Source organism: Ochotona curzoniae, unplaced genomic scaffold, assembly GCF_017591425.1.
Source record: "Ochotona curzoniae isolate NIBS_2020 unplaced genomic scaffold, NIBS_Ocur_1.0 patch106, whole genome shotgun sequence".
NCBI lineage: Eukaryota > Metazoa > Chordata > Mammalia > Lagomorpha > Ochotonidae > Ochotona > Ochotona curzoniae.
In genome coordinates, this window is record NW_024466647.1 from 185,875 (window position 1) to 197,988 (window position 12,114).

The 12,114-nt window shown below is 43.9% G+C and overlaps 1 protein-coding gene across 1 annotated transcript in view; it reads right to left on the minus strand.

Moving 5' to 3' along the window:
• The window catches only part of LOC121166275 (intraflagellar transport protein 172 homolog), a 36,942-nt gene that overhangs the window by 23,240 nt on the left and 1,588 nt on the right, over positions 1-12,114 (minus strand). Inside the window, exons 2-14 of the mRNA XM_040995398.1 lie at positions 7,921-8,064; positions 7,556-7,668; positions 7,100-7,139; positions 6,761-6,826; positions 6,432-6,511; positions 6,153-6,240; positions 5,130-5,344; positions 4,202-4,325; positions 2,718-2,813; positions 1,795-1,956; positions 1,422-1,475; positions 1,081-1,184; positions 818-903 (exon numbers count right to left, since the gene is read on the minus strand). Coding sequence (XP_040851332.1) covers positions 818-903; positions 1,081-1,184; positions 1,422-1,475; positions 1,795-1,956; positions 2,718-2,813; positions 4,202-4,325; positions 5,130-5,344; positions 6,153-6,240; positions 6,432-6,511; positions 6,761-6,826; positions 7,100-7,139; positions 7,556-7,668; positions 7,921-8,064 — 1,372 coding nt within the window. The remainder of the gene's footprint in view (positions 1-817; positions 904-1,080; positions 1,185-1,421; positions 1,476-1,794; positions 1,957-2,717; positions 2,814-4,201; positions 4,326-5,129; positions 5,345-6,152; positions 6,241-6,431; positions 6,512-6,760; positions 6,827-7,099; positions 7,140-7,555; positions 7,669-7,920; positions 8,065-12,114) is intronic.

Here is a 12,114-nt window from a genome sequence, read left to right on the forward strand (position 1 = left end):
GAATAAGAGATGTTAGGATTTGACAGACCTGGGTATCGGTAAATAAATAATACCATCAGTATGAATAGCTAGTGTTTATTTATTAAGTATTTGGTATTTATAGGAAATTGCTTAAAGTCTTCTATGAGGCAGAAACTAGTTTTGTTTCTATTTTGTGGGTGAGGACGTTGAGAGACAAAAAGGTTATATAAGTTATCATCCATGATCGCACAGGCAGGAAGGAGAGAAGTGGATTGTTTGACCCGAGTCCCGTTCTTGGAGGTATCCTATACAGGCAGGCTAACCTCTGTACTTTTTAGAGAACCCTATGTCATTTTTTGTACTTTTAACTATGCTTGAAATGTTGCATGATAAAATTAAATGTCTATATATATATATCAGATAAAATTTACAAATTCAAACATTTGTGAGATGAAAATAGTCTTTGTCATCATAGTTATCAATGATAAACTTTACGAGAAAACAAGTCCCCTTCTAGTGCTAAGAGTCTATGACTTGATGAAGCCTAAACAAGAAAATTCATAAATTTGCTAATACTTCTTCTCTTCTATTCACAAGTTTTCACTCCGGGAACATATGCAAAGAACATACACAATGAATATGGACAGGTCTATATGGTATACACCAGCGGGACTGTAGCTAGAATTTAAGTATAGACCACACAATCTTGAACACTGCATGGTTTTACTCCTAAAATACAATTACATTTTACCTGTTATCTTCTCAGATTCCTGGGTTCCCCATCTAACATAACCTTGAGATACTGGAGTATAATACAAACATCTATTTTGCCATTAAAAGTAGAAGAGAGTCTTACCTATAGCAATAGTCTTAATATCAACAAGATAAGCCAATTTCTTGTTATCTTCCATTACTCGCTGACACCTCTCATTAATACGGACGCTGAAACACATGAAGGTTGAGGTAAGGCCAGATGGGCTGAAGTAGTCAAGAGATTTATCAAGGGCTCGAAAGTACCATATGGTTTGAGTTTTTTTGACTAACCTCAAGACATAGGATTTAGAAGTGAAAAAAGAACTACTCTGGGTTTGAAGGATTTGGAGATCTATGTGAGGTTACCTGATGAGGTGGGGGTTCATGAATTCAGTGCGTACCGAACCCAGGGTGTCATTACTCCCATATTCCACCAAGGTTAGCTCTCCAGCATTGAAGATCATGCATACCTGGGAAAGAATGAGATTGTCACATGGTAGGAAGGTGGCATGGAATAAAACAGCAGAGGGGAGTGATACTGGCAGTTCAAGGTGACTCCCACTTTTCTCCCAGTTTTGGTCCCCTACTTACTTCTTCCTCCCTCTGTCATTATCTGTTTACTCCCCATCTCCTGCCACTTGCCACCCTTCTGACACAAGAGCTAGAAAGAGGCTTATCACAGTAGTGCTGAATCAAGCTCTACTCACATTCTCATTTTCAAAGAAATATTTTTCATTGCCACCAGATCCCTGCCAGGCTACCTGTGGAAAGGAAGAAGACAGGAGAAACAATCCAGATGATTACCTCCTGGGAGACACATCAAGTGTGGGGAGGTTTCGTGCTGGTGCTATCTCAGATTGGGCCCTGGTCCCTATGGTTTTCAGAGATGGCATAGAAACAGTCCAACTATGCTATTTCCTACTCCAGGATTCTAAGCCTCCTGGGTCTTCTTTGCCAACACCAGGCACCCAACACCAGAACATCAGTGCTTCTTACTAAGATTTTATCCCTAGGGACCCTGGGCCATAGATGGGACAAGCCCAGGTGTCCTATCTCCTCTTCTTCAGTTTTGGTCCGTACCTCACTAAGGCGATTAGTGTTCAGGTCCCCCAGCAGCAACGTGTCTGATGTGTGGGCCACCAAGTAACGTTCCTTTCCAAGGATCTTCACCTCTTCCACTTCATAGCCATAGTGTGACTTGAGCACCACTCGTGTCCCCGATGATAGGTTCTTCACAATCACCTTGGGAAGGAACAAGTCTGAGTCCCTCTGGCTTCCCCAGGTCAAGAGAAGAGTGAATTTGCTATGTCCTTTGCCCATATTCATAGTGCTTACCAAAACCAGCATCTGGCTTCCCTTACCTGGGCTGTGATACTGTTAACAACAATGGAGCCTCAGGTTTAAACAGGGCTTCACTATTTATGAAACATTTCCATACATGACCTCTTTCAGCATATGATTCCAAAAGTTTCACTGAGTAAAGCCAATCACTCTCTTTATGTTCCAATAGCTCTCTTTACATCATTTCTCAGAGCATCTATATTATTTTTGGTATATTTGCGGTCTTCGCTATAATGATCTTGTTGATTATGAAACAATATCCCCTAGACAATTATCTCTATATTTTCAGTGCTTAACAGTGCTCACACACAACAAGAATGTATAAAATGCAAAAATGTGTAAAAGGACAGAAGTAGAGAAAAGGAACAAGTGGACTCAGGAACTAAAAAAAGTTAGCCTGCAACACCATGCACAACAGAGTTCATCTTGGCAGACCTATTTATCTACTGTCTTGGTCAACAGTGCATCTATTAAGTCTATGGCTTAAGCATTTTCTTAGAATAAGCTGAAAGAATTCTATAGCAGGAGAATTAAAAAGAGGTGCCATGATGCATTCTGTTCCCCAGAGCAGCTCCACTAGAGAATTACACTTGACATTGTAGCCACAAGGCAGGGAAGTGAGTCATGCAAAATCTCCGAGCAGCAAGCTATCTGCTACTTGCCTGGCTAGGCCCCACATATGTCAACTCAAACTTGTTCTTGTAAATGCTCCTTCGGAGGCAGCAGTCAAACTGTTCCACACCACCACAAAGTGTGCCCTAGAATGGAGAGACACACAAACACAGTATGCTGACATGCGATCACACCATTCCATTACACTCTTGAATCTAAGGAGTTGACAGAAAAAGGGCTGGAAGCTTGTGGAAGCAGCACAAGGAGGGCCCAGTGTGGCAACCTAGTGGCTAAATCTTCGCCTTGCATGTGCCAGGATCCCATATGGGCACCGGTTTGTATCACAGCTTCTCTACTTCCCACTTAGCCCCTTGTTGTGACCTGGGAAAGCAGGAGTATGTCCAAAGCCTTGGAACCCTGCGCCTGCATGGGAGATCCAGAAGAAGCTCCTGGCTCCTGGCTTCAGATCAGCTCAGTTCTAGCTGTGTGGCCACTTGGGGAGTGAACCAGGAGACATAAGATCTTTCTGTCTCTCCTCTCTGTAAATATAACTATCCAAAAAAAATTAATAAATCTTTTTTTTAAAGATTTATTATTATTATTATTATTTTCTTATTGGAAAGGCGGATATACAGAGAGGAGAGACAGAGAGGAAGATCTTCCGTCCGATGATTCACTCCCCAAGTGAGCGCAACGGCCGATACTATGCCGATCCGAAGCCAGGAGCCTCTTCCGGGTCTCCCACGCGGGTGCAGGGTCCCAAGGCTTTGGGCCGTCTTCCACTGCTTTCCCGGGCCACAGGCAGGGAGCTGGAAGGGAAGTGGGGCTGCCAGGATAGAACCGGCGCCCATATGGGATCCCGGGCATGCAAGGCGAGGACCTTAACCACTTGCGCCACCGCGCCAGGCCCAATAAATCTTTAAATAAATAAAAAGAAAGCAGAAGGAAAGAGGCAGTAACCACAGGGCTCACAGACTTAAGAGGTAATAAGGGAGAAGTGAGCCCTGCCTACATAACTCTGCTCCTACCGGTCTCCAAGGAAGTGTCAATTTCTCTTTCCTGCCTTTAACACTGGATTTTTTTTTTTTAAGGTTTATTTTATTTTCATTGGAAAGTCAGCTATACAAAGAGGAGGAGAGACAGAGAGGAAGATCTTTTGTCCATTGATTTACTCCTCAAGAGGCCGCAATGGCTGGAGCTGAGCTGATCTGAAACCAGGAGCAAGGACTTTCTTCTGGGTCTCCCACATGCAGATGCAGGCCACAAGCAGGGAGCTAGATGGGAAGCAGGGCCACCAGGGTTAGAACCAGTGCCCATACTGGATGCTGGCGTGTGCAAGGCAAGGACTTTAGTCACTAGGCCACTGCGCCAGGCCCAACACTGGATGTTTAAGTTGGGCTCAGAAGGAAACAGATTTTCTAGTGTCATGGAGAGTGTTTTGGGATAAAGGGGTTTTTTTGTTTGTTTGTTTGTTTGTTTTCTCTCCTAATTTAGAGGAAGTCAACAATGAAGCAAAGGATTAGGAGTAACACACCGCGCAGAGCCGTGAGCCATCTCGCTTCCAGGCCAAGGCTGTGATGGTGTACAAGTTGGCAATTTCCTTGGGTCTTGCCTCTTCCCAGATGCTTCTTCGAGGGCTCCAGTTGAGCACACGAAGCCTGAAAAAAGCATGTGGCTTTCAGAAGAGATGGAGGAAGCTGGTTTTGCTATATCAGAAGAAAGGGAATAAGAGAATGGATGAGGTGGGAAGTCTAGTAGGAGATGACACAAAGACGGGAAATCAAGGCATAAATAAAATGGAACAAGGGAGATAATGACAGTGGAGAAAATGAAAGAATAAGGGCAGGTGAGAAAAATGGACTGTCAGTAGTAGAGAAAAAATGGAAAAAGAAAAATAGATTCAGGGAAGAAAAAGGAAGATGAGAAATGTATGGCTGAGAGGCTTAAGAAGACAGGTCTGCAAGACTAGGAGGAGACACGCTGCCGCAGAGTGGTGAGACCCAGCTGTGTGTGTGTGTTCAGCCACACGTCTGAGTATGGATTACAAATCAGATGCTGATTTAGTTACTGGAGATACAAAGATGAATAAGAAGCCTTTTTCTCAAGGACTCTTCAGTCTAACCAGATTGACACAAAAACAGAACTGGAATATCATGTGATAAACTCCCCACTGATGGGCTGGGAAGGGTAACAGAAATACAAACACAACAGAGATGGACTCTGCTGTGGGGGCCCAGGGAGAGGCACGGAGATGAAACAAGAGCATGGTGCATTCTGGAACTGCCAACAGGCCAATGGGCAGCAGGGGCTTGAAGAGGGGCACGTGAGCTGATAGCCTTGAGACTTTCCAGTGTAGGCCTGGCTCCAGTCCAGCCTCCCACTCAAGTTCAGCAGGATGAGGCTGAAAAGGTGTGGGTACACAGACAGAGCAGACTGAACAGGTCACTGGAAAGGGGACTCGCCTGTCATAACTCCCCAGCACCACGGACTGGCCTCCAGGACTTGCTGCGGCTGTGGTGAACTCCCGCTCCTGGGGGTCACGGCTGTAATCAAAAGTTTGCAGCACGTGGCCTTCCTTCCCATAGGCCACAATCCTCCGGTCGCAGCCTGCAGCCACGATGCTGTTGGTTGCCCAAGCCAGGGCGTAGGGTGGGCATGGGTGGCTCACCAACTTTCCCTGAGGCAGAAGTACAGGGTTGCAATCACTTTCTGAGAGGACTCTACCTTAGAAAGCCTCATTTCCAGCCCGAAGTCACTCTTTCTGATCATTCTAGACTGCAGAAACCTTTTTTCCAACAGTCTTCTCCCACCTCAATGCATCTCACTTGGAAGGTTTCACAAATCATCTTATGGTCTCAGACTTGTGTGTGAACACACAAGTGTGCAAACACATGGCACATAACATAGTCGGCCCCATGCCCCAGAGAAACCACATGGTGCTTGTGTGATTACCTGTAATGTGTGTGGTGCAAAATTCCTCAGCGGCTGGCATCCTACACACTAGCCAACACTGTCTAGGTGCACTAAGGGCACCCACTCCTCATTTTTTGGGGGGGAGGCTAAGTTACATACAAGTAAGTCTTAATGTAAATGATTCAAGCAATACTGAATTATACAAAGTAGGCACCAAGGTTTTCTTCTTTCCTTCCTCTTTCTTTTTCCCCTTCCAGAGCAAATAGTTACTTTTTTTCCCCTTTGAATTGATATACATAAATACATTTTTAAACATAAACGGGAATCATCTTCCAGTTCTCTTCTCTCCAGCATCTTGATTTCTCTTTGTGGAAACTTTCCTTCCCCTGACTCAGTCTTTCCTTTAATAGCAGAGCTCCAGCCCCTCAACCACAAAACCTTCCCGTGGCAGCATTCTGCTCCCTAAGGTCTCCTTCAGCCTCCTCCCTCTGCCTCAATGCCTCACATGTCCAGCCTCTCCTGGAGGACTCCTGGAATTCCCTTCTCCCCTGCTCCCAGCATCCTTTGTTCACCTGTGACTCTCCAGAGCCTTCATCATCAAAGAAATACCTAACAATGGTACCATCTGCGTGGCCAGAGAGGATCCCTTTCCCGGAGCAACTGGGGGTGAAAGGAAAAGAGAGACATACAGGAAGACATTATTCTCCTTGCCTAGAAAAATCTCCTTTCTCAGTCAAACATTAGCCTGCCCATGGTTTCTACTACCAGTTGTCCAATCTTTCCACAATAGTCTCCCAGTCCAGACTTCCCCACAGCTTGAACGTAACAGTTCTGGGTTCTCCCTTACTTACTTTGTTGTCAGTGATACCACATAAGAATCTGTTCCATAGATGGTAGATGATTTATTTGTCTTAGTGTTTGCTAAACGAACCTGAAAACAAGAGAACAGACAAGATTCTGGTTAGGCCACTTTCAACTTCACCTAAAGCCCTATGGAAGAAAAAGGAAAAAACAAAAACAAAAATAAGCAAAAAACCAAAAATCTGAAGCCACACATCTGGTCTCTGTGCAGCCTCCACAGTGCAGAACTTGACCCTCAGGGAGAAGAATGACCACAGTTTTCTCTCCAGAACCACTTTCTCCACCAAGCCCTCCCCTGAGTTTTCCTTCCCTCATTTACCTTCCCTTCAGCCAGTCCAAAGACAATGATGTATTCTGCTGGCCACTGCAGACAGGTGACAGCACTCTGTATGGGAGACACGATGAGGAGGACGACTGTGTGGGTTACTATATGCAGAAAGTCAGTGCCCTACCACATGTGACACTCCAGTGTCCTATCCCCGAGGAAGGGACAGCACTGGGTTCCTACGAGGGCAGCAGATAACAATGAGTATACAGAGAGGCAGCATGCAAAGTCCCACTCAGCCATTACAAAGGATAACTCCTGGTTACATTTATAAACCGACAGATAGATCAATGTTTGCATATCTTAAGCTCCCCGGACTGGTCTGAATTTTACCGTCTGAATGAACTTGTTGCAGATAACTTTCTTGTCACCCCTGCCAAATAAAAGGAGGGAAAGCATATTAAAAACTACTTCCGTGACTAAAGTGTCAAAAGGAAGGGAAGAAAGGGCAAATACATTCCCCAGCCCATTAGGGTTTCCTATCACTCTGTGGAAACCCTGAAAGGAGGCATGAGAGGAGAGTGAGTAGCTTTGGGACAATTCATAGCAAAGATACAACACCACTCTGGACCCCAGAATCTTATAGGCTGTTCTGTGACCTCAAACTGATTTGTTCAGGACTGGGATGGTAGAACACTTAGGGTGAGCAATGGTAAGGAAGATTCCGGAAGTCTGTCATTCATGCCTGAGCTGGGCTCCCCATGCTCCCTGTTCCTCCACCCCAGTGGGTATTTCTCTTGCCTTCCCCTTCTTTTCTGAGCTACACTATCTCCCAGTTTATAGCCTTACCAATCCTCTCCAATCTTGTAGACATAGATAATGTTATCCGTCTGTCCTATGGCAATTTTAGTGGAATCCGGAGAAAAAGCCATGCCCTTTACCATGTAGCTCTTTCTGCCATACTAAGAGTCAAAAATAAATAAGTAAGTAAGTAAATAAGTAAATAAAAGGCAGAATGAGTATACACAAAAGAAAAAAAGATGCATGTGTGTTCTAAAAGCCTGAGAGATTCAAAACAAAAAAGGCTGGGATAGGCTATTTCCTATATGTCTACGGCCAGGAAGCATTGGGTTAGGAAGTCTTCCAAATTCAAAATTCAAATTTGTAAGGCCTCACCAACAGGCTACAGTACACAGGGGTATACCTTTCTTTACCTTCATGTCAGCTGGCTTGGTGGAGAACTTATCTCTTCGCTCCCCATGTTCATCATACAGCAATACAACTCGGTCCACGGTACACACAGCAAATTTGGCATTGTTTTGGGACCAAGCCATGCAGGTCACCTTTGCAGCTCCATCCTGCAGAGAAAAATGGGTAAAAATAAACTGAGATGTTGGTCTAGAATGACAAACGCATTTCCAGTTCCATTCTTTCTAGTGTGACTTTGGTTGGTTTTCTTCCTGTCATGGTCTTTTTTTTTTTTCTTCTTCTATTTTTCTATATTATTTTTTATTGATTACATTGCATTATGTGACACTGTCTCATAGGCTCTGGGATTCCCCCAACCCCTCCCCATACCCTCCCCCCATGGTGGATTCCTCCACTTTGCTGCAGTATTACTACAGTTCAAGTTCAGTTAAGATTCTTTCATTGCAAGCATAGAGTCCAGCATCTTATTGTCCAGATAAATTCAATGGTTTCTTGGGGAGACCATCTCTGGTCTGAAAGCAGAGCTGGCAGAATATCATCCTGATCAATTAAAAGCCACAACATAACATCAACATCAATTTACAACATTATGGAATTAATTGACATGGTATTGAGTAACCAATATGTTAAAAAATGCAAGTTCTTAACCGCATCCTCTGACTACTTCATTGACATTTCAATTTTGGTTTATACACAGAACCGGCTGCTATACACCTTAAAATGGCTATAGGGTACTATTCAGCTGTCTCGTGACTATTTTCATTTTAGCATTCAGCAGTTTATAGTGTTGAAGCTTAATTTTGCTGAACTTGGCAGATTTTGGGATAGTCTAAACTGGCTTATAACTCTAACAAGGCATATGTCAACAGTTGAAGTGCAGAACAGTTTTAGGAGGGGTGTGCAGAGAAATCTTCAATACTTTAGTGAGGAGTAACTAATCTTTGTGTCCTACCTAGTAAGGCATGTGTGAGTCCATGCTGACCGTTTCCTGTCTGGTTCCAAGTTTTCCTTGTTGTTGTCTATCTATTCCAATTTGTGTGACAAAAGCATTTCTAGTTCCATTCTTTCTAGTGTGACTTTGGTTGGTTTTCTTCCTGTCATGGTCTTTTTTAAAAAAAAAAATTTATTTCTTATTTATTTTTTCTTTGAAAGGCAGAGTTACAAAGGAAGAGTCAGAGGGAGAGATCTTCCAGAGACTGGTTCACTCCCTCAATAGCCGGGGTTGGACCGGGCAGAGTCAGGAGCCAGGCGCTTCAATCAGGCCTCCCAGGTAAACAGCAGGCAAAGGCCATCTTTCACTGCTTTTCCAGGCATATTGGTAGGGAGCTAAATCAGATGCAGAGCAGCCAGAACTTGAATCTGTGCTCATATAGGATGTCAGCATCAACAGTGTTGACTGGACCCTGGTCCTTTCCTTAAAACAAACAGATGCCTAGGCGTATCCTAGACTCCGAGGCCATCAGACCCAAGACTAGGAGGATAATCTGCTTTTGGAGACCCATAATGCAAAATCCCTGAGAGGCAATAAGTAAACTGTACCACTGCGATGATTTAATGCACTCCTTGTCTCCTCTTACTCCAGATCAGTCACTGAAACATATTCAATTGGTTTGATAAGTTTTGGCCTTTGGCTATTCATTCAATTAATATTTGGTTTGTTTCTTTTTATTGGGAAGACAGATTTTACAGAGAGGAGGAGGTGGAGGAGGAAAAGAGAGAAAGAGAGAAAGAGAGAAAGAGAGATCTTCCACTGGCTGGTTCACTTTCCAAGTGTCCACAATGGCTGGAGCTGAGCTAATCTGAAGCCAGGCACCAGGAGTGTCTCTAGGTCTTCCACACGAGTATGGGGTCCCAAGGCTTTGCGCATCCTCCATTGCTTTCCCAGGGCACAAGTAGGGAGCTGGAAAGGAAATGGAGAGCCAAGACATGAACTGGCACCATATGGGATCCCAGCAGATATAAGGTGAGGATTTAGCCACTAGGCAATCACACTGGGCTCTCAATTAATATTTTTTGAACACTCTACTGAGGAAAGCTTTTGTCCAGATATGGCGAGAGATGAAGAACACAACTTAAACTCTGCCTTAGGATCTATACATTCGTGCAAATATGAGAAGTCCTGTTAAAAATAGTACTTATAACGTTTAGAGACGCCCAAGATTATTATAATTTTTAAAAGCCTTTTAAAATCGTTCTATGATTTATGTTTTTTTAAAAAATGATTTATTTATTTTTATTGCAAAGTCAGATATATATAGAGAAAAGGAGAGACAGAGAGGAAGACCTTCCGTCCGATAGTTCACTCCCCAACCGGCCGCAACAGCTGGTGCTGAGCTGATCTGGAAAATGGAGCCCCCTGGGGGTTTCCCACGCGGGTGCAGGGTCCCAAGACTTTGGGCCATCCTCAACTACTTTCCCAGGCAGGGAGCTAGATAGGAAGCCGGGCTGCCAGGATCAGAACTGGTACCCATACGGGATCCTGGCATGCTCAAGGAGAGGACTTTAGCTGCTAGGCCACCACACTGGGCCTGATATATTTATTTCTACTTGAAAGGCAGATATTACAGAGAGAAGAGGAGAGACAGAAGATCTTCCATCTACTGGTTCACTCCTCAAATGGCTGCAATGGCTGAAGCTGAGTTGATCTGAAGCCAGGAGCCAGGAGCTTCTTTCTGGGTTTCCTGCATGAGTGCGAGAGCCCAAGGACTTAAGCCATCTTCTGCTGCTTTCCTAGGCCAAAAGCAGGGAACTGGGTTAGAAGTAGAGCAGCCAAATGTAAAACAAAAAATAAATTATAAAAAAAAAAAAAAAGAAGTGGAGCAGCCAGGATATGAACCAGCACTCATACAGGATGCTGGCACTGTGGGAGGCAGTTTTATGTGCCATGCCACAGCAATGGTCCCTAATTTTAGACTTCAATGACTGTAAATTATACTTTGATGAATGGATACAGTTGAGAGGGAAATTATTTGAGGTGTAGTGAATAACATAAGCAAAGGCAAGTTCTTGTTAAGAAAGAGTAAGTCTAACTGAGACTGCCTTGTAAAAAGAATTGACCAGACCAGTGTTGTGGCACAGCTGGTTAAGCCACGGCCTTTGATACCAGCATCCCATTGAGTGCTGGCTCAAGTTCCAACTGCTCTACTTCCCATCCAGCCCCCTGTTAGTAAACCTGAGAAGGCAGCAGCAGATGGTCCAAAAACTTCGAGTCCTTGTCACCCCCTTGTGAGACTGGGATGTAGTTCCATGCTCCTGACTTCAGGCAGGCCCCACCCCTGCTGGCTACTGTGGCCAACTGGGGAATGTAGCAATAGATGGAGGATCTCTCTCTACTTTCCTCTGTAACTGTACCTTCCAAAGAAACTAATAATTAATTTTTTTATTAGAGGAGGTTAAGCAGGGAAAACAGTCTGGGTCTGTTCAGGAAAAACTTCTGAAGTGAGGCTAAGAAATTCTGGGCTAAATTGACCATGAGAAAGAAACAGCATAAGGTCTAAAATGGGTATATAATTAGAGTTGAGACTTAAAATGAAAAATGCTACTTCTGCACTATCCACTTCACAGAAATCATCTTAGAAGTGATCATCTTGGGGCGGATGCTTTGGTGTTTCAGATAAAGCCACTAACTGCAACACAGATATCCCATATGGGTGCCAGCTTCAGTACTGGCTGCTCTGCTCCTGATCCAGCTCCTTGCTAATGTACCTGGGAAAGCAGTGGAGGATGGTCCAAGTCCTTTAGCCCCTGCAACTATATGGGAGACCTAGAAGAAGCTGTTGGGTCCTGGGTCCTGTCTTTTGTCTGGGTCTGCCTGGGCTGTTGGGGAGTGAACAAATGGATGAAAGATTTCTGTTTCTCTACTTCCTTCTCTGACTCTGCCTTTCAAACAAATAAAATAAATTTTTAAAGAAAGTGATCATTTTCTGGTGGGCAATTCTTATTCTGTTTGTCCTTTTTATCATCCACTCTTCTAAACTTTCTCTGTTTCTGTCACTAATGGCTTGGCTGCATGAAATACAAAAAAAACAAAACAAAACAAAACAAAAACACAACTTACTAGCTTCTGTTCCATTGGTTGTTAATTCCTCTCCCTCTAGAACTCTGGCTTATAACACCTTTCACTCTTGACTCATCTATTTCCAAAATCAGAAGTTAAAGGACTCTTTGACACCAAAATATTCAAACCAGAGCCAGGAAAT